Source organism: Poromitra crassiceps (assembly GCF_964638095.1).
Source record: "Poromitra crassiceps genome assembly, chromosome: 18".
NCBI lineage: Eukaryota > Metazoa > Chordata > Actinopteri > Beryciformes > Melamphaidae > Poromitra > Poromitra crassiceps.
This window is the reverse complement of record NC_139636.1, coordinates 23,756,738-23,776,087: the sequence shown is the minus strand read 5'-3', so window position 1 is coordinate 23,776,087 and position 19,350 is coordinate 23,756,738. Positions and strand designations below refer to the sequence as shown.

Genomic DNA, 19,350 nt, shown 5'->3' with positions numbered 1-19,350 from the left:
AACCAGTCATCACTCCTCTTAGGGCAGGACTTGACACAAATGATGGTAACGCTATAATGTATATACATTATAAATGTAAATAATGTAAATAATAACGAAATAATCTATTAAAATAGTGGGATATTGAGTAAATGCTGTCTTATAAGATTCAAGATAGCCATAGTGAGTATGTAATCATGTTACAATTACAAGTGACTGAGGAATTTGTCTTTGTGCAGTATGCAGCACAGCGATCACAGCAATAGCAGAAAATGGAGCAAACAGAACAATATAAAGTATTATCTAAAGAAAGTCTTATCAACGTCTGATCTCGGAAGTAGGACTTTACAAGGAGCACTTGAACGCAGCACCAGACTGCCAGAAGTTTGTACCACACGGGAGAAGTTCACGGCTCGGTTCCGTGTTTCGTCGCCAGGGGGCGCAGCTCGAGCGAAGCTGTCCCACCGATCCACCGAGTCTCTCCCCGTACCATGAACTGAATCTGTCCGCCTAGAGAGACCAGGGAAGATGGCGGCGACGCCGGCGAGTGACCGTTCCCGGTCCGACGCTGCTAAACAGCGACGGCAGGACCAGCTGCAGCGGTGGCTGGGCTCGGAGACGGACCGGACGGGCCCGGACGGCCACCGGGAAACCTCGAGCGGCAATACAGGGACGCGGCGAGCCAAAGTCCGCTTCGCCCAAGGAGCGGTGTTTATGGCTGCCTGCTCCGCCGGGGACCGAGAGGAGGTGGCGGTGCTGCTCAGACAGGGAGCTGACATCAACCACGCCAACATCGACGGGCTGACAGCGCTGCACCAGGTAGCACGTTTACTCTGTCTGGGTTTGATCAACAAACACACAAACACTTTGATACGGCGATGCGGGAGAAACAGTCAGCACCGCTGCAATATAACGTTATCCGCTATGAAAACAAAATGACCCCTGCCTGCAGCAAAGTAGCATTAACGTAACTCTTAACAACATCGAGGAGGAGGCAAGTGAACATAATCTGACTGCGTTATCTAACTAACCTTTTCCCACCACGTTTCACACAGTGCCTGTTAGCTTTATAGCACATCACTTCATCATCTGGGTTGTTTTCCAAACTTTCCGGCCTTTATGGAGTTTATTAGCCTGTGTTGTAGGCTGGATCCTCACTGCTCAGCACTTGCATACTAGCTAGTCAAATGACTTTCTCCTCGGATGGAGAGCTCGATACGGACGGAAAGGGGTGAGCAGACAGGTCACCTCAGAGCCTGTAGTAGGCTAATTTTTTTTTACCGACACTACAGCTCCTGGTGGCATCTCTGAAAATAAAAGTAATTTGACAATAGGGACTTTTCTTCATCTGCACTAACTGTGTGTAAGGCAAGGCAGGCAGCCTGACACATCAGCTTGTTCAGAGAGAGTCATACAATCTCTATCAGCAGCAGGGAAAGTGTCAGCATTTATAATAGGATGCTGTTGTCCAATCATTATGTTCCCCTTCCTTTCTTAATACACTTGCTCTGCTAACAACTTGTCCTTGGTTGTGTATAAAGAGGACCAACATGCACATGCATGTGTCCCAAATAGGCTACGTTGCTTCTGAGCATGTCCCACGGGCCGGCCTGTGCTGCTGCTGCTGCTGCTCCCTCCTAGCTCCCTAGCTCCCTCCCCTCAGCTTCAGTCATAACACAGGAGGAGCAGCACCAGTCTGGACAACATCACTGTCACACAGGCCCTTGGTGATGCACTATTTCCTCTGCTTTTATGATACCGCATGCCATAAACACATCGCTGTCTCTTCACGCACAGCGAATGAATGGCACAGCTCGGTTCTCATACTGTGGTATCTTAAACATAGTCAACGTGAAGTGATGTCACGTTTTGATGGTTGACCCCCCCCCACCTAAATCTAGGCCCGATTTACTCTTGATGAGTGAGCGAGCGGCCATGTTTGAGCCTGGATACCCTGTAAATGTCCCTTCCTATTAGCCTGTCTATACATCGGCGTGACACCCAGTGTGGTCCCTCTCCTGCCGTCCATCGCTTTCTCCCCTGTTGCTCACCGGTTGCCTGGCAACTAGAATTAAATATAGGCCCACACTCCAAACTTTCCATCGCTTCCATCCAAAGCCTTTCTGTCTTCTCCCCCTCTCTCATTGCTCACCCTTCTCTCTCTCCTCTGCCCCTCCTCTCTCTCTCTCTCTCTCTCTCTCTCGCGCTCTCTCTCTCTCTTATACTCCTCTGTCTCTCATTCCCTTGCCAAATCCCCATGGTAGGGACTTTAGGGATTTCATATGAAGAAATGGAAAACATTCCTCAAACTGCACAAGCTGCTGTTGTCAAAAGGCGATTTCCACAATGAGTCACTTGATGACCCAGTGAGGGACTGCTAGGAGGCTGTGCACCCTCGTAACACAGAGGGTGTAAGAAGTGCCCTCTGTTCCTTTGGCTGAGAGCACCCACTTGTTAAGAGGGTTCCCCCTCCGCTGCGAATCAACTCCACTTTTTACGAGCTCCTGGCTCCGTACGGAGAGTACAAGCCCCATCTGGGGGTCTTATTAAACTGAGTGTGGTTTTATTTTTATCCACCACACTACCTGAGTTGACTAATTATCTCATGTTAGGAAGGAGGATGGGGACTTAAATAGCTCTGTGATTAGTTGATTTAGCCCCAAAAGGAAAGCCTCTTACATGGCTTAAGACAGGCAGCCTAATGCTCTCTGTGGCTGCAGACACTAGTAGCTGCCAGCACATTTGCAGTGCAACGCTAAGAATAGTGAATTAACTGTCAACGCAATCACGTTTGGGAATTTGGCCTTTTTCTGAGCAACAATCAAAAACAAATCACAGATCAGGCTGTGAAACCTCTCTCTTAGTTAGGTAACATCACTTTCTTCAATCATAGCGAAGTACAGAGAATAAGGATTCACACTTTGCCTGATTTTGTAAGCGTTATTTGAAAATAAATAACAATAATAATAACCGGTTAATTGCCTGTCTCTCTGTCTTATTGTTATGATGGAGCCACAGACATTCTCTTAATTCAGCATGATTTCCATCTGTTTTGCAGGTATATTGTTGTCGTTATTCTAAAGGGCTTTATAAAGGGCATATTACTCAAATCCTTATCCTAGACCTCTCAGGTTAGATATTACTCAGGTTAGATATTATATTGATTCATATTAGCTGAAATAAAAAGCCATGTATCATAACACCATGGGGTGTTATCTTGTTGGATCACATTGAGATGTTATTTGCAACTTGCCCCTAGGAAAAGCAGCTAAAGAGACGTGCTGTTTTCTTTCTGCTATTTTGGGGCGAGAAAAAAACTTGGGGGCATTTAGCAACTCTCTCAACAGAGTCATTATGATAAGTAGACACTGTAGTAGTCATTGTTTTACGCCAGTGCTTTAGTTAAATTCAGTGGATTTTAAAACTGTCTGGATTTTTTTTCTTTTTTTTACAAGCAAACCAACGTCAAGGGAGCGTGGAAGTGAAAAAGACCATGAAAAAAATAAATGGGCTACATACTAGTTTACAGCCTTAACCACAAAGTATGCAGCCTTCCTCTCTACATGAGAAACCATTATCCTAATTACTGATGTGTGTTGTATCTGTTTTCTATTTGTTAATGTGGTAAAGCTAATCAAGCACTTGTATAGCCACCCAACCTGTGTGTGTGTGTGTGTGTGTGTGTGTGTGTGTGTGTGTGTGTGTGTGTGTGTGTGTGTGTGTGTGTGTGCGTGTGCGTGTGCGTGTGCGTGTGTGTGTGTGTGTGTGCGTGCGTGTGTGCGCGCGCGCATGCGTGTGTACGTGCACTGCTGTGTGTGTCCTCTGGCAGGCCTGTATTGATGAAAATGCTGAGATGGTGCAGTTTCTGGTGGAGAGCGGGAGCGACGTCAACAGAGGAGACAACGAGGGCTGGACTCCTCTGCACGCTGCCGCCTCCTGCGGATTCATCCAGATTACCAAGTAAGCATTGGCCATCGCCACACGCTCATATTATCTCCCTTAAAATTTTTAGCAGACTGGGTATTTACTTAGATATTTCAATGACACTCTAATGAGTGCTTGTGTGTGTGTGAAGGTACCTGATTGAGCACGGGGCACATGTCGGGGCGGTGAACAGCGAGGGAGAGCTCCCTCTGGACGTGGCCACAGAAGACGCCATGGAAAGACTCCTCAAGGGTGAAATCAAAAAACAAGGTGAGGAACCGCTGTGTGCCGACCGCAGCACCGGGTCCCGTCATGCATCCTGTGCTGCTGACTCTGTCTCCTGCAGGGACTTGGCTACGCACGAACGCAGTCTGAGCAATGAGTCTGTGCTCAGGGCAAATATGTGACAGGTGGAAATGTCATCAAGGCAGTGGCTTTGTCAACATTTTAGCTAAGCCTGCATGATTAGGCTAAAATGCTAACGCTCATTATTTTTGCTAGATATTGTGATCAAAATGATGAATCATTGTTAATGTGCTCAATGATTTGAGGAACACAATTATTTACCACACTTTTGCCAATTCATACCAACATCTTATTTTCAGTAACACAAGGCTGTTTAAATATTGCCAATATTCTAAGAATGTGGAACCACAAATATGAATGGTCTAATTATGCTAAATGAATTGTGCAGCCCTAATTGCACTGGAAATAAAAGATTGCTCTAGTCCATTCACCTTATGTAGCCCCGCCCACTTGACCCAGTTGTGTTATGACTTCCTGTTCAAAACATTGTCTGTTTTACCTGCTCACTAGTACTGTACTGTCACAGGAAGTGTAAACACAATAGGAAGTAACTGACTGACGCCTGTGTTGGAACATAAGGTGAATAGTACACATTCACATATGAAGCATGATCATGAGATCATGACTCAGATGCTGTTGCTGCTTGAAATCATGCAAGCGGGTAGTTGCTATACTGTATGTCATGTGGTTTATGGTTCTCAATATTGTGGTTCTGCAATATATATATACCGTATATATATACACATATATATTGTAGAATTTTCCATGTTTTACAGTTGATTCCATTTTTATTACCAAATTCCATGATTCCCCCCTTTTTGTTTTGTTTTGTGGAAATCATATGGCCCTACCGCTGCAAGGAATTGAACCCAGGTCTCTGCGGTGGTAGGCGAGTGCTTTTACCTCTACACTCCCCAGAAGACCCTAAAAAAACATATTTCTGTCACTGTTAAAACACATACTTGAGGTCCATAATGTGTCTAACTGAAATCACGGATAATGCTAGTTAGGTAGAAGGGCCTATACAAGTTGTTGTTGTTATTTTAGTTTTGTAAACAATGCTGCAGCTTAGAGTACATATTATAGATTTGATGGGCACGTCTTTTTTTAGCATTTAGTAAATGTTTCTTATGCCTACCTCCTAGATGTAACTTCATGCTTGGTTGTGTAATTAACTGTGTTTATATGCGTGTGCATCCCAGCCATAGACGTGGACAAGGCCCGCAAGGAGGAGGAGAGGATCATGCTTCAGGACGCCATGGCGGTGCTGGCGGGAAGTGGCGCTCTCACGCCTCACCCAAACACCAAGGCAACCGCTCTCCACGTCGCCGCTGCCAAGGGCTATATCGAAGTCCTGAAGTGAGCACCAGTCAACACACTTAGGAGCAGTGACAGCTCGCTAGCTTATTTTTGGTATTGTACCAAGTCATCCCGGGCACCTGCTTTTATTCATAGCCTTGTCCTTTCCTCCTATCCTCTTGTTCCTCATTCTTCTCTTCTCTCTTCTCTCTCTCTCACTCTCTCTCTTTCCTCCCCTCTCCCGTCTCGTCAGGGTGCTGCTGCAGTGCGGTCTGGACGTGGACGGCAGGGACATGGACGGCTGGACTGCCCTGCACGCGGCAGCTCACTGGGGGCAGGAGGAGGTCTGCACCCTGCTGGCTGACGGCATGTGTGATATGGGTGCCGTCAACAATGTGGTGAGGGGAGAAAAGAAGAAGAAACACCTGCTCTCACACACACACACACACACACACACACACACACACGGGAAAAATATGTGGGGCACAACTCTGGCCCCCACTGCAAAAATGGGGGCATTCACAACATTTTGGGGGCCCTTAAAAAAAGTAATTTGTGCATAAAGTTGCTAAAGCGTAGTGTGAACAACAGCACTGTTTGTGTCTTCTGGCAACCAGCTTGCAGGTGCTGAGTGTGTGTTAGAGATGGAAATTAAATGGATTGAATGAACATAAAATGATCAAAACAATCACGGTTTTTGGGGGCATTCTGAGATTACTTGGGGGCATTTTTGCACTTGCCACTGGCTAATTCCCTACACACACACACACACACACACACACACACACACACACACACACACACACACACACACACACACACACACACACACACACACACACACACACACACACACACACACACACACACACACACACACACACACACACACAACCCTTCCTTTACACAAACTCTGTTATCAAAGCCTTTGCCATAGCAGCAGTCACATGCTGGGATGGGATCATGCAGTGTGAATGTCCTTGTAGGGCCAAACCCCTCTGGATGTTGCTGATGAGAACCTAGTGGACACTCTGGAGGAACTACAGAAGAAGCAGAATGCTGTAAGGCTGCATTCACAACAGGCGGCTACACTATCTCACTTGGTTAGATAAACGTGATATGATTGATAGTGTTACGGTGCCGAATGTTCTCCGTGTTTATGTGTGTTTATATTCCTCTTCAGTTACGCACTGAGAAAGCGAAGCAGGCTCCTGTTATTGAGACCAGCCCACCAATCTCCATGGTACCAGTTCGCACACGCAGGTCAGTGCCAGTGTGTTAGTGTGTGTGGGCATGCATTTGTGAGTGTGTGTGTGTGTGTGTGTGTGTGTGCAGGCACGCGCCAGGCTGCTCCTCAGCTAAATCCCAAACATCACAGTGTGCACAGTGTACCAGTAGTGTGCATGCAGGTATGATGCAGGTATGATTTGCATCAAGGTTACGGTACATCATATCCACTGACTCCACAGTGGGAGATCAATTGACAATGCTTTTGTTATCTTGCCTGGATGATCTGTTGCTGCAGAAAACACATTCTGATATTACACTAACTTTTGATCCCTCTAGTTTAACTGGATGTAGGTTTGTGTAACTTTGCACTTGCATCATATGTCGACAAAAGGTTAAAAGAAGTATGCTATAAGTCAGTGGTTCCCAACCAGGGGTACGTGTACCCCTAGGGGTACTTGAGCAGCTTGAAGGGGGTACGTGGAAAGATTGGGGATCACAATTTATTTCCAAAATGAAAGGGGAAAAAAACAGCATTCCAAGTCATTTCATAGGCCCATTTCTAAAATGCTATGTACGCATGCCCGGTCAGTGTTGGTAAAAAATGAAGACTTTTTCAACCCACCAGAATTATATTATAAAGGGGATTCATTCAAATTATTTTCATGTAATAATCAGTCGTGTTAGATACTAAACGTTTTAATATGAGTTTAATAGAACAAATTTAGAGAATCATCAACACGCCTGAGTGAGGGGGTACTATTGGCATGGCGAAACAGCTCAAGGGGTACATAAGCCAGAAAAGGTTGGGAAACACTGCTATAAGTGATGAAGTAAAGAAATCTGTTGGTTAAAGTTGCATTCAGGCAGCTAAACAGTTTGTGCGTTCATGTGCTGAAGGGACTTCCAAGTCGGCTGCTAAACAGCGTTGATTCATGTGCCGTATTGTGGGTAAATCAAGCCCTGAAGACATACAATATACAAACATGGACGTCTTGCAGCTTAACAAGTTAAATTGACGAGCTTAATTCAAACAAATGTTAGGTTAGTCTGGCTAACTACAAAGGTGCACGCGTAGGGGTTTTCTTACTGTTGAGTGGCACACAACTTTATTTTTTGCCTTGTTTGTAAAGTTAAAGATCGCCATTGTCGTGTCATAACTCGGAACCTTGGGTAGCAACATCTCTGAATTTCCACAATTCATATGAAATTCCCAAGTAGGAAATACATTTTTCCAATATACATGTATATCCGACAGCGCATGAATGCACAAAGTGACCTAGGGTTAAAGCAGTGTGATTACGGTACACACATTGCATCACAGAGTGACCCACCGTGTTCCACCTACCGATTTGTTGATTGGCGCATGCTCGCTCTGATTGGCTGCACATGGAATGATTGCCTTCACTGATCAGCTCCTGCATGCCACCTGTTGTTCCACTCCACCCTGGCCCCGCCCCCGCAGGACCTCTATCTCTCGTATGAGCAGCAAGGAGAAGATTTACCTCCACGAGCGGGAGAAGCACCCTCCCCCCGCCCTGCAGAGCAGCCCAGCTGAGGAAGAGGAGGAGGAAGGCCAGACGGGCCAGAGCCAGAGCCAGACTCAGACTCAGACTCAAACTCAAACTCAGGCTAAAGCCTCCAGCAGTTCCAGTTCAGAGGAGGAGAGTGAATCTGAGAGCGACGCCGAGTCAGGTGAGAGGAGCTCCTGGTGCCTTTTATCTGAAGGAATACATGTCTTTAATGTCTTTACTTAAAAAAGAATGTCTTTACTTAAACATATTTGAGAGAAGTCATATATTAGCATATATTAGCTTAGCATATATTTTGGGATTTTTTTTGATAGCCTGAGTACATTTCTAATTCCTGACCTTGGCACTGTTGTAGAGAAAGCTAAAAACCGAGAGATAATCAACAACTTGAATAACAAACGCAACACCACCGCCGTCCTTGCTACCTCCATGTCAACCAGTGCTGCAGCAAACCAAGTGAAAAAGGTAAGCCTCGTTAGATCCTGTGCATCCACACACTTCTCGTACCTGCACATGTGGAATAGGTCATGTTTACTGGGCCTCTTTTACCTGCTGCCTGTTTACTGGCATGTCGCAGGAACCAAGCAAGCCCCCGACCACCGAGGCCCCGGGCTCCTGGAGAACGTCTCTGCGGAAGGCGGGCAGCTCGGTGACTCTGGGCTCGGCCGGAGGCTCTGATCCGAGCCAGGACTCCTCCAGCAAGCCTCCAGAGACTGGCCTGGGCATGACCCGCTCCGCCTCCAGCCCCCGCCTCAGCTCTGAGGCCGACACCAAGGTGAGAAGAACCACCGCCGCCATTCACCCGCCCACGAAAACCACTGCTACCGTTGAATCAATTGACAATGACGAGCCAACTATAAATGCCGCTTGTACCAGCTTTCATTCTCGTAGTTAACATGTTCATTCAAAAGAATTATGGAACTGAACTCGCACGTCATTCGCAGGAGCCCAGGCTCGCCCGGGTGCCGCCCACCCCGACGCGTAGACTTTTCAGTATTCCAGACAGCAACCCTGACAACTCCAACAGGTGGGTCCTTTGCTCTTCATGTGTTTACGCGCTGGTGAAACGAGAATCTGTTTTTCTGACTCACTGCATATGTGCCCTGTCTCTCTCTCTCACTGCATATGTGCCCTGTCTCTCTCTCTCACTGCATATGTGCCCTGTCTCTCTCTCTCACTGCATATGTGCCCCGTCTCTCTCTCAGCTGGCTAAGCCGTAGCTCCTCTTACACCCGGCGCCTTCATAGTCAATCAGGGAGTGATCTCACTAGCTCCGCCCCCTCTTTGCCTCGCAGGTCAGTCACGCAGCCCACTGCTTCCCTTGCCTTTTGTTTTGCAGTGTCACACAGCTTATTACACGGCGGCAATGAATACTGCTTCGTGTGGATGCTGCGAACGATGGCTTTAGATTTGCAATGTTCCCATGGGTTGTGTCTTGTCTCCAGCTCATCTTATGGAAGGAGACTGGATGACCCCACGGTGACCTCAGCTAGCACCGGGACAAGCTCTGCTGGACTGAGCCGCCTCAATAATCTAGTGGCCCAGAGGTACTTGATGATTACATGTCCGTCTGTCAAAAGGCACGGTTAAACATTTTCCTCACTTGTCTCATCTATCTATGTCTCTGTCTCTCTCTCTCTCTCTCTCTCTCTCTCTCTCTCTGTCTCCCTCAGACTTGCTCAGGAACAGACGGAAAAGAAGGACCACTCTGCCGTCCCCACCTCCAACTCTGGGATCACGAGCACAGGCGAGACGGAGACCAAGCAGAGGCGCAAGTGAGTCGAGGCAGCGGGTTCTGTTCTGCGTGTAGTGGGGTCTGTCTGCTATGGCTGTTGAAAGGATCCGATCCTTAAAACTGCACTGTAGCTGAGGGTGTTGCGTTTGCTTTGTGTAGGTCCTATCTGACACCGGTGCGGGACGAGGAAGCGGAGGCGCAGAGGAAAGCTCGCTCCCGACACGCACGGCAGTCCCGCCGCTCGACTCAGGTAGAAACGGGAGGAACCTTCTAGCTGGATGACCTTCTACTCTGTTTGTGGACCTCAGCAGTACTATTTGCTGGCCTGATACTTAAGAGTTGGTTTTATCGTTCTTTCATTTCCTAACAAGGGGGTCACACTAACGGACCTGCAGGAGGCGGAGAAGACCATGAAGACAGACAACAAAGGAAGGGAAAAGAAAAAGGAGGAGGAAGAGAAGGAAAAGGAGAAGGAGAAGGAGGCCAAACAGAAGAAGGGAGAGGAAGGGGTGAGAACCATATTTCAGGGTCAAAGGCCTGTGATGGCTGCCATGTTGAGAGAATTTAGGTATTTTTCAACCTGGACCCTATTTTCATATTTTTTCATGTATAACCGAGTAATGTGAAGGGAGATCTTTAAAATTGGTGCAGTATTGACCAAGATCGCTTCAGTTGACAGCCACTCTCCTCACATGCCCCTACTGCACTAAACAAGCTTGTTTTGACCACTGAGAGGATCAGATTATTCCATCATGACAGTATTATAAAAAGAGATATAATTTTCTTTCTGCTTGATCCAAGTCTCAGGAGAGTTGCGTTGTTTGCCAGAAGTCAGCTGTGGTGTGGGGCGGAAAGCTGGGACTAGGAGCTGCAATTTGTGTTTGGGGTAACTGATAGTGTAGCTGAATGATTTTGTAAGTTATGGCTGAATATTTATCCGACTTCAAGAATATGGACGAGACATTTGAATTTGATGGCCGCCCGTATTTATTTGTGGCGGACTGACGTTATACGGATTACAAACCGAAGAGCGGCCGGGGACAACGGGAGCTTCTGTCTCTATTGTACGAACGTGACGGACAGCAGACAGAGAGAGGGTTGAACCGAGGTCCAACCAAGGCACCAAGGTCAATACAAGTGTTTGTTTTCTTTTGCTCTTTTACAATAACAATCTGAGGCTGGATCCATTGCAAAAACAAGCTTACTTAGTGGATGTACGTGCAGGCTGCCAAGGCAAGGGGCATGTGGGGAAAGCGACTGAAGCGATCTTGGTCAATACTGCACCAATTTCAAAAATATCTGCTCACATGACTTAGTTATACACATAAACAAATATGAAAATGGATTGAAAGTCCATGTTGAAAAATACAGAGATTCTCCTTTAAAAGAGATATTTGATTATTTGATGTGAGGTTGTATGGGATACTTACCGGTAGTCAGTGTATTACCTACAGTAGAATGCGGTTGGTGCACTCCCAGTTTGGAGAAGCAGAGAGTAAGTAATACCTAGCCTTATATCAGACTGAACTCGTTGCACTCAATTTCCTTCTTCAGTCTGACATTGCCTGCCTCTATTCTAACTGTTTTCCGTGAGGGAAATTCCCAGAGGTGAATTTGATTTTCCCTAACCAATCACTAGAGACTAATAATGTATCCGTCTGAATAATCCAGTGGGGAGAACGCAAAAAAACCACCATCTCCCATTTGAGTGAACTAGGAATCTTGCACGCTACGCAAACTCAATTCCTGGTGTGGAGACTCTGGAGATGATGTGCCACTTGTCCTCTTCTCCCTACTTATACTCCCACCACTTATACACATCACTGATGACATCACAATTGCTCAAGTGACAACACTGATGACATCACAATTGCTCAAGCGACATCACTGATGACATCATCACAATTGTGACTGAACCGATTGTCAATGATGACAACCCCGGCCTTCCACCGCCATGTGGAAGGGCGAGTGTTCACACGGGGGAGACCCGATGACGGCCGTCAAACAGCGAGGGAGGTCGGCATGCTGGCACGAGGGCCCGAGAGGTCCGGGAACACGGAGGTCCAATAGAGAGCCGCAGGAACGAGTCCGGAAATCATCGATGCTAACACTCCTGCTTCTTCACTGTTTTCGCCTATGGGAGTTTTGAATGGGTTTTTGGCGCAATGCTTCTAATAATCTCTCTGGGCAACGCTGGCTTAATCAAACGCGAACCAGTGTTTAGTAATATCATCTTCACACACGAGGACCACTTTTATGAGTTTTGAAGCTTTTACGTGCCGTTAAAAGGGCGGCTAGCTAGCAAACGGCTAAATGAGACTACACTGTTGAGTCGATGGGAATATATACGTCAATAACGTCACCACTTCAAAGGACGAACACGGAAATTCTCTTTCCCTCACCTGGTTCAGCCCGTTCAGCCCGGGGTAATCAGTGCACACATCAACAACAGTCCAGGTTGAGTGCTGACGTGACGTGGAAGCCTATGCGACAGTGTGTAGTTCTGGATTAGCTTAGCTCGAGCTTTTTACTTCTAGGGCTCGCATTTACACTACAAAACTCATGAAAGTGGTCCTCATGTGTGAAGATTATCCGACTGAACTCTGGTTCGTGTTTGATTAAGCTTGCCTTGCCCAGAGACCTTATTTGAAGCATCGCGGCAAAAACCCATTCAAAAATCCCATAGACAGAAACAGTGAAGAACCAGGAACTCTGGGACTGCCGCGTTCTGACTACAAAAATACGTCATCCCTGCGGCTCGGGCGGCCAGACGGAGGAACATTGAGTAGGAGGCGGACCCCTGAGTCTGGAATTCTGTGAGAGGCAGCAATGTGTGCTGCAAGGCATCCAGTCTGCCAGAAAGCCATTAGAAGAAGAAGAAGACTGTTTGGTTGGAGAGGAGAGGGGGTGACACAGGGACACAATGTGGGGAAAAGTGGATGGATAAATCCAGAAGGAGGCGGTAATGCAACATAAAGGATGCCAACGGTCATAAAACACCACAGAAGAAGAAGACTTGATCAAGTGATATCACTGATGACATCATCAATGATGACATCACAATCGTGACTGAACCACACCAACCCCCAAGACACCACCACCCACTTAGCCAATTTCCAAAGCAGAGTGCTGTTCGTTTTTTAAAGTAAGTGGTACTTTTAATCGATTTAAAACCGCCTCAATAGCAGCGTCTATTTCGTCTATAGCGGTCGCCATTGTTGTTAGTGCTCCTTGGTCCGGCGCACCTAACTTGGCGTAGTGGGTGGATTTGAAGGTCTGGACCCACCTAGGCCACCTAGGCAAAGTAGTACTGCTCACTGCTGTGAGTTGGGCTAGCAGCAAATACGTAATTTAGCCACCTAAAAGAAGGCCCACTTAAACAAATGAATATCAGTTTAAGTGTACGCTATATTAACATTTTCAGTGCTTTACCTTGCTATCAAACAGCCCTTTCCTTTGGCACTACATTTTCTCAACCGTACAACTTCAGTATTCTTACGCAGTAAGTATTGTATTATTGTACTGTATTATGCCGCGGATTGCTGTTTGGGTCAGAAATGTGCTGTTGCGTGCATGCATGGAGGAATATGGAAGTTCTACGTTTGAGAAGATGTAGTGCCTAAGGCAAGGTAAAGCACTGAAAATGTTAATGTGTGTATGTATATATATATGTATATATATATATATATATTGTTTTGTTTCTGAATTTTCTCCCCAATTGTACTTGGCCAATTTCCCCCTGCTGCCCCCGTCATTGCTCCACCCTCTGCCGATCTGGGGAGAGCCGTAGACTAGCACCACGCTTCCTCCGACACATGCGCGGTTGCCGCTTCTTTTCACCTGACAGTGGGGAGCTTCACCGGCAGGACGTAGCATGTAGGAGGATCACGCTATTCCCGCCAGTTCCCTTCCACCCCGACCAGGCACCCCGGACCGACCAGAGGAGGCGCTAGTGCAGTGACCAGGACACATGCCGGCTTCCCACCAGCAGACACAGCCAATCGTGCCTGTATGGATGCCCGACCAAGCCGGAGGTAACACGGGGGCACGAACCTGCGACCCTCGTGTTGGTAGGCAGGGAATAATAATGCGTATACTTAAACTGATTTGTTTAGGTGGCTAAAATATGCATTTGCTGCTGGCTCCACTAAACAGCAGTTGCTTTGCTTTCATGCTGGGACTCCTCTGCTTCTCCACACTGGGAGCACACCGACCCAAATCTACTGTATGTAATATACTGACTATCAATAAGTATCCCATACAACCACACATCAAATAATCTGAACTATCCCTTGAAATGCTGCACAGAGAACTCTGATGCAATCCCATGTGACGTCACATTGCGGGGGACCCTGTGTTAACAGGAGGTAAGCTGGAGGTCTCGTATTGCTAGCCTGCAGAAGTCGGACCTGCTGGGCCTCACGCAGCCCGCCGGCACGCCGCGGCCCCAGACGTCCGACAGAAGAGGTACGCAGCGCTGCCTCCCTGCCCAACACGTTTTCATCCGTTGATGTTTGAAAAGGTCGAGCTTGACAGTGTGCTTGTTTAAAGTGCTTGAATGGCTCTTAAGTGACCCGCTGTCTGGTTGTGTCCCAGACGCTGAGGCCAGCACGGGGGAGAGTGAGACGGAGCGGTGGGCCAGGGAGAGCAGGGAGAGGAGACGAGCTCGGGCCAGGAGGAGAGCGCAGAGGACCGGGGAGGTGAGCACATAATGACTTTTCTACCATCTATATAGCATTAATCCAGAATGGATAATGTGCTTTCTTAAGAAATATGAAAATGTAACAAAAAGACAAATCAATTTCACAGCATTGGAAGATGTCTGGCTTTTATAATGCTTTGACATGCTGTATCATCTGCAGAGTGATGACAATGATCCCAGTGGAGAGGAGGAGTTTGCAGGCAGTGGGCTGGATCCACGGCCACAGGTGTGTGTGTGTGTGTGTGTGTGTGTGTGTGTGTGTGTGTGTGTGTACTCTGAACTTCTTTTTGTATCTGTATTTAGTTCTGGTCTCTCTGGACCATAACCTGAGACACCGGTCATAACTCTGTTGCTTGTTTTCTGTTTACAGTTGTTTTCTGTTACAGACCGACACTTGAGCTCCAGGTATGGATCCGCCCTTTGACCTTTTTTGATCTGCCCTACTTCTTCATTCTGTCAGCCCACTGGATATGATATCTGTATCTCTGACCTCTGTTCTCCACTCAGGTCTGACATGTCCTGCAATGACTGTGTCCAGGGAGGAGGCTCTGAGACCAAGGATTATAAAAAAGTAAGCAGGCTGAACTGATGCTGAGGTCAGCAAACCTGTTTCCCTTATCCATCCCAGTTACTCACTCTCTGTGTGTGTGTCTGTCTGTCTGTCAGCTGTTTGAAGAAGTGTCCAGAGAGAACAGCCAGCTCCAGTCTCAGCTGCAGGACACCCAGAGGATAGTCAGTCAGACCCGGGTGGACCTGGAAAAGGCCACACAGGTGACACACGAGCTGAACACAAACACTGACACCATGATCATCCCCACACAGTCAAGAGGAAGCATTTGAAAACGGTTTTTCTTTTTTTCTCAGTTTTTTTGCGACCTCTGTGGTGCCAGGCGGTAGATCTCTTTGCAATCAAACAGTGTAGTCAGCACTGCGATGTCTTTCTTCCTTGCATTTCCTGTTGTGGTCTTTCTCCGTTCAGCTTTGACGGCTGTCACTGCTCCTGCTAACTACCCAGCTCTTCTTCTATTTCAAACAAAGCTTTTGCACCTGGCGGAAACAAAACGCACCTCTTCCTGTGTGAATAGTTTTGCTTTCATTCTTTATCGTTTTATTTTTAACCGTGGGATTGATGGGAAGGCACCCAACACTTGGTGTTTACAACAACAAGTGTAAAAGCCTTCATAACTGGCTATAGGTTGAATCACTATTGTGTTGCATTGAGAGTACCAAAATACAGATTTATTTATGTTGAAAAGGTCACAAATTATTACTTTTAAGTGAGCATATCTGGCAGCTCAATGCAAAGCTTACATTCTTAATGTTGAGATGTTGACCTCAGTGTTATCTGTCTGGTGCCTCCAACAGAGACAGGAGCGCTTCAGTGACTGTTCGGCCATGCTGGAGCTGGAGAAAAAGGTACGAGTCACGGCCTAGTGAGAATGACCTGCTGTTGCTTCCAACTGCCACACTACTGCCACCCTGCTTTCTGTTGACACAGTCTCCCCCTCTCTCACTCCACTTCCCCCCTCTCACCTATCTCCACCCCAACTTCTCTGATCCCACCTCCTCCTTTCTCCCCTGTATCACTTCCCCTCACCTCCCACCCCCGCGTGTTCCTCTGGCACCAGGAGCGGAGGATATTGGAGCGGCGTATGGCCGAGCTGGAGGAGGAGCTGAAGGTGAGGCAAGAGACCGATGTTCATAGCCACGGCACAGACACTTTGCATGCTCCTGCTTGATTAGCTCGCTTTAGCTCGTGCTCATCACCAGCGTTGTGCAAGTACACTGTAGCAGCTGATGAAAAGCAACTGATACTTTATACAGTATTGTCCTCCTAGGACTTCCTTTATGGGCTGTGTTTAGGTTGATTATATTATAGCTTACAGGTTTATTCTATTGTATATATTAATAGTTGCTTCCCCTTGTCCTGTCAAGCGACTGCCTCAAATATTTATTCCACCCATGCTGTAATACATCTGAGCAGATGTAGTCAGCCAATGGGGTAATTCATTGTCTGAGAGTGCTCTGTCATATCAGACAAGTGTTTGATGTTTCTGCTTCATACACTCATCATTTTGGATGCAAAAATGACACAATAAATGTAGGCATCCTGCCAACCGCTGTTCATGATAAATTGGATTGTGAAAATTGGTGGTGGTCTTATGTGTGGTTCCAGTATTGCTAGCAGCGTATCAACCATAGACAACAGTATCAACCACTGACATTGTGAAATAGACCTGAAAACGATCCGGATATTTCCACAGCTCCTTTATCAGCAGGTGAAATTCTCCTTGCTCTTGACGCCTTGTCAGGATCGGATGGACCCAATATTTCTTCGAAGTGAGAGGACCACACAATCATCCTCACTGCGTAACGACTCAATTTTCTTGTATTGCGAATTTTCGCAACAAATTGAATAATTAAACGCGCAATGATCACACTGCTCCTCAGGGCATCCTGATTTCCACCAACCATATAGCCTACTGTCCTCATCAGAATTGTAGCATTTCACATCCAGAGTTATGGGTACAGCAGCAAACGATCACTGTCCTAATAGTTCTAGGGGTCGCACTACAGTAATATAAAAAGTTACTAACTTGAAAGTGACCTAACTGTATCCCCCTCTGAGGCATGAGGCCATGCCATTTTTCCCCCACTTCATAAACACCACGTTGTGTAAGTGTTCTCCTATTAACTAAATCAGCTTTGTTTTTTGTTGAATTGCCCCTTCAATATGTAAATCCTATTGACTAACATTTGCTAATTACGTGAAACCAAAATAAATTCATACACAATGGAATCTAAAGTACGGTTTTATTTGGAAAAGATTTTCATTCTAGATTTGTTTTAAAACGAGCTTCATTTTACCATCAGGTTCTGGGAGACTTGAGAGCCGACAACCAGCGTCTTAAAGATGAAAATGGAGCACTGATCCGTGTCATCAGCAAGCTCTCCAAATAGACGGAGAGAGAGGGAGAGAGACGAAGAGCAAGCAGGGAACCCCGCTCCCTCCCTCCCTCATCCCTTCCTCCCTCCCTCCCTCCTTCCACACATTCCTCCCAGTGCCAAAGAGCGAGAGAGAGGGGGAGAGAAGCAACAGAATGTCCTACTTAAATGAGCACCATAACTTGACTTGGATTGTGATGCCTCTCTATAGTCCCGAACAGTTGGAGTGGCTTTTGTGTGCCTTAATGCCCATTTGTCACAGGAAATCCTATGGCATGAAGGCCTGCGGCTATATGGTCCGAGGCTCCCACAGTAGCAACATGAGACTTGACAATGGCCAAATGCCCATGGCTTGTGCAACACAGAAAACGCCATCTACAACTGTGCATCAGGGGAACACTAATATGCACACACACATTCCTATGCGTGCATCACATATGTCCTCGATGCACATTCCACGAGCGCCCAAGGCAACTTGGACCTTATAGCTCCCACTTAGTATTTAATTTTTGTGAACACAGTCACGCAACATATTCACGAGTTTACCCCACAATCTACTAACAATTAGCCCTATTCTAATTTCTCCACAAATGCACTAGTCGTCCAGGACCTTAGGGAGATATTAGGGTCAGTTCACGCAAATTCATGCAAAAGCAGAAATATGACAGAATGGGGCTTCCGGAAAGGGATCATTCTCAAGATGGTAGAATAGTAATTGAGTTATCTAGCATTTTAAGCTCCCGGCAGCCGCCACCTTGAGAATGACCCCTTTCCGGAAGTTAGATTTTCAGTACGTTATTTAACATGCCCAATCAAATTGTTCAGGGTTAGATGCTCGTTATTACCTAATATTGACTGGCCTAATTAGTTCGTTTTCTGTAAATTTGCACATTTTAACATAACGTTCAGAAAATGTGTAATACAAAAAATATTGTCTTCATGTAAGTAATCAACTGGGCAAGTGTGATATCTGTTAGTTGTACATTTTTCCCTATTCACTGTCATTTGGGGCCCCTCAGGATGCCATCTTGGATTACGATTACGAAAACTTTATCCACAAGTGGAAATTTGTCTTTGGTTCCACCATAGACATGTCTTAGAAGCATGAAAAGTACCAAAACATGAAATAATGCAATGTGATAAGAAATATGGCTAGACATTTACAATATATGACTACACATTTACAATACAGTCAACACACATTCATCCACATTCAAAGGCATACCGATGCATAAAAGTACACCTCACAATACAGGGCAAATTTACAAATCATAGGTCTACGACCTGTCCAATTTAAAAAAAAAACATTCAGGAAAAAACCTGCTACCACCCTATGCAGTATCTACCGCATCCTAGTTTTATTTATTGCCATGACAGCATCTGGGACAAAGGACTTATTATAGATGTTTCTCTTTGCCATCGGTAGCCTATAACGCTTCCCTGGGGGTCAAAGTTCAAATTCACTGAACAGTGGGCGAGAGGGGTCGTTAATGATCCTCTCAGCTTTACTTCTAATTATTTCATCGTACAGGTTATTTAGCTGCTTCTGTGGCTTCTCTAGGATCTTGGAGGCCATATGCACTATTCTCTGTAGCTTGTTTCTCCATTTAATGTTCAGATTGCCATACCACATGTCAAAAAATAATGAACTGATGGTAATTTCACTTGATTCAGTTGTATTCCTTAAGCCTTAAAACCTA

At 46.3% G+C, this 19,350-nt stretch overlaps 1 protein-coding gene across 1 annotated transcript; it reads left to right on the top strand.

Annotated features, from left to right (window-relative positions):
* Positions 1-507: 507 nt before the first annotated feature.
* LOC310792654 (protein phosphatase 1 regulatory subunit 12A) lies at positions 508-19,029 on the top strand (the record flags this gene model as incomplete). Its single annotated transcript, XM_083654374.1, has 25 exons — positions 508-798; positions 3,809-3,939; positions 4,055-4,173; positions 5,412-5,568; positions 5,762-5,906; positions 6,495-6,569; positions 6,692-6,771; positions 8,201-8,430; positions 8,623-8,732; positions 8,845-9,042; positions 9,212-9,294; positions 9,473-9,562; positions 9,713-9,814; positions 9,941-10,042; positions 10,162-10,252; positions 10,374-10,511; positions 14,367-14,469; positions 14,599-14,702; positions 14,865-14,930; positions 15,075-15,109; positions 15,212-15,275; positions 15,371-15,475; positions 16,070-16,120; positions 16,333-16,383; positions 17,579-19,029. The coding sequence occupies 25 exons, from the start codon at positions 508-510 to the stop codon at positions 17,663-17,665; spliced, it is 2,808 nt and encodes a 935-aa protein (XP_083510500.1). The 3' UTR covers positions 17,666-19,029.
* Between the last annotated feature and the right edge of the window lie 321 nt (positions 19,030-19,350).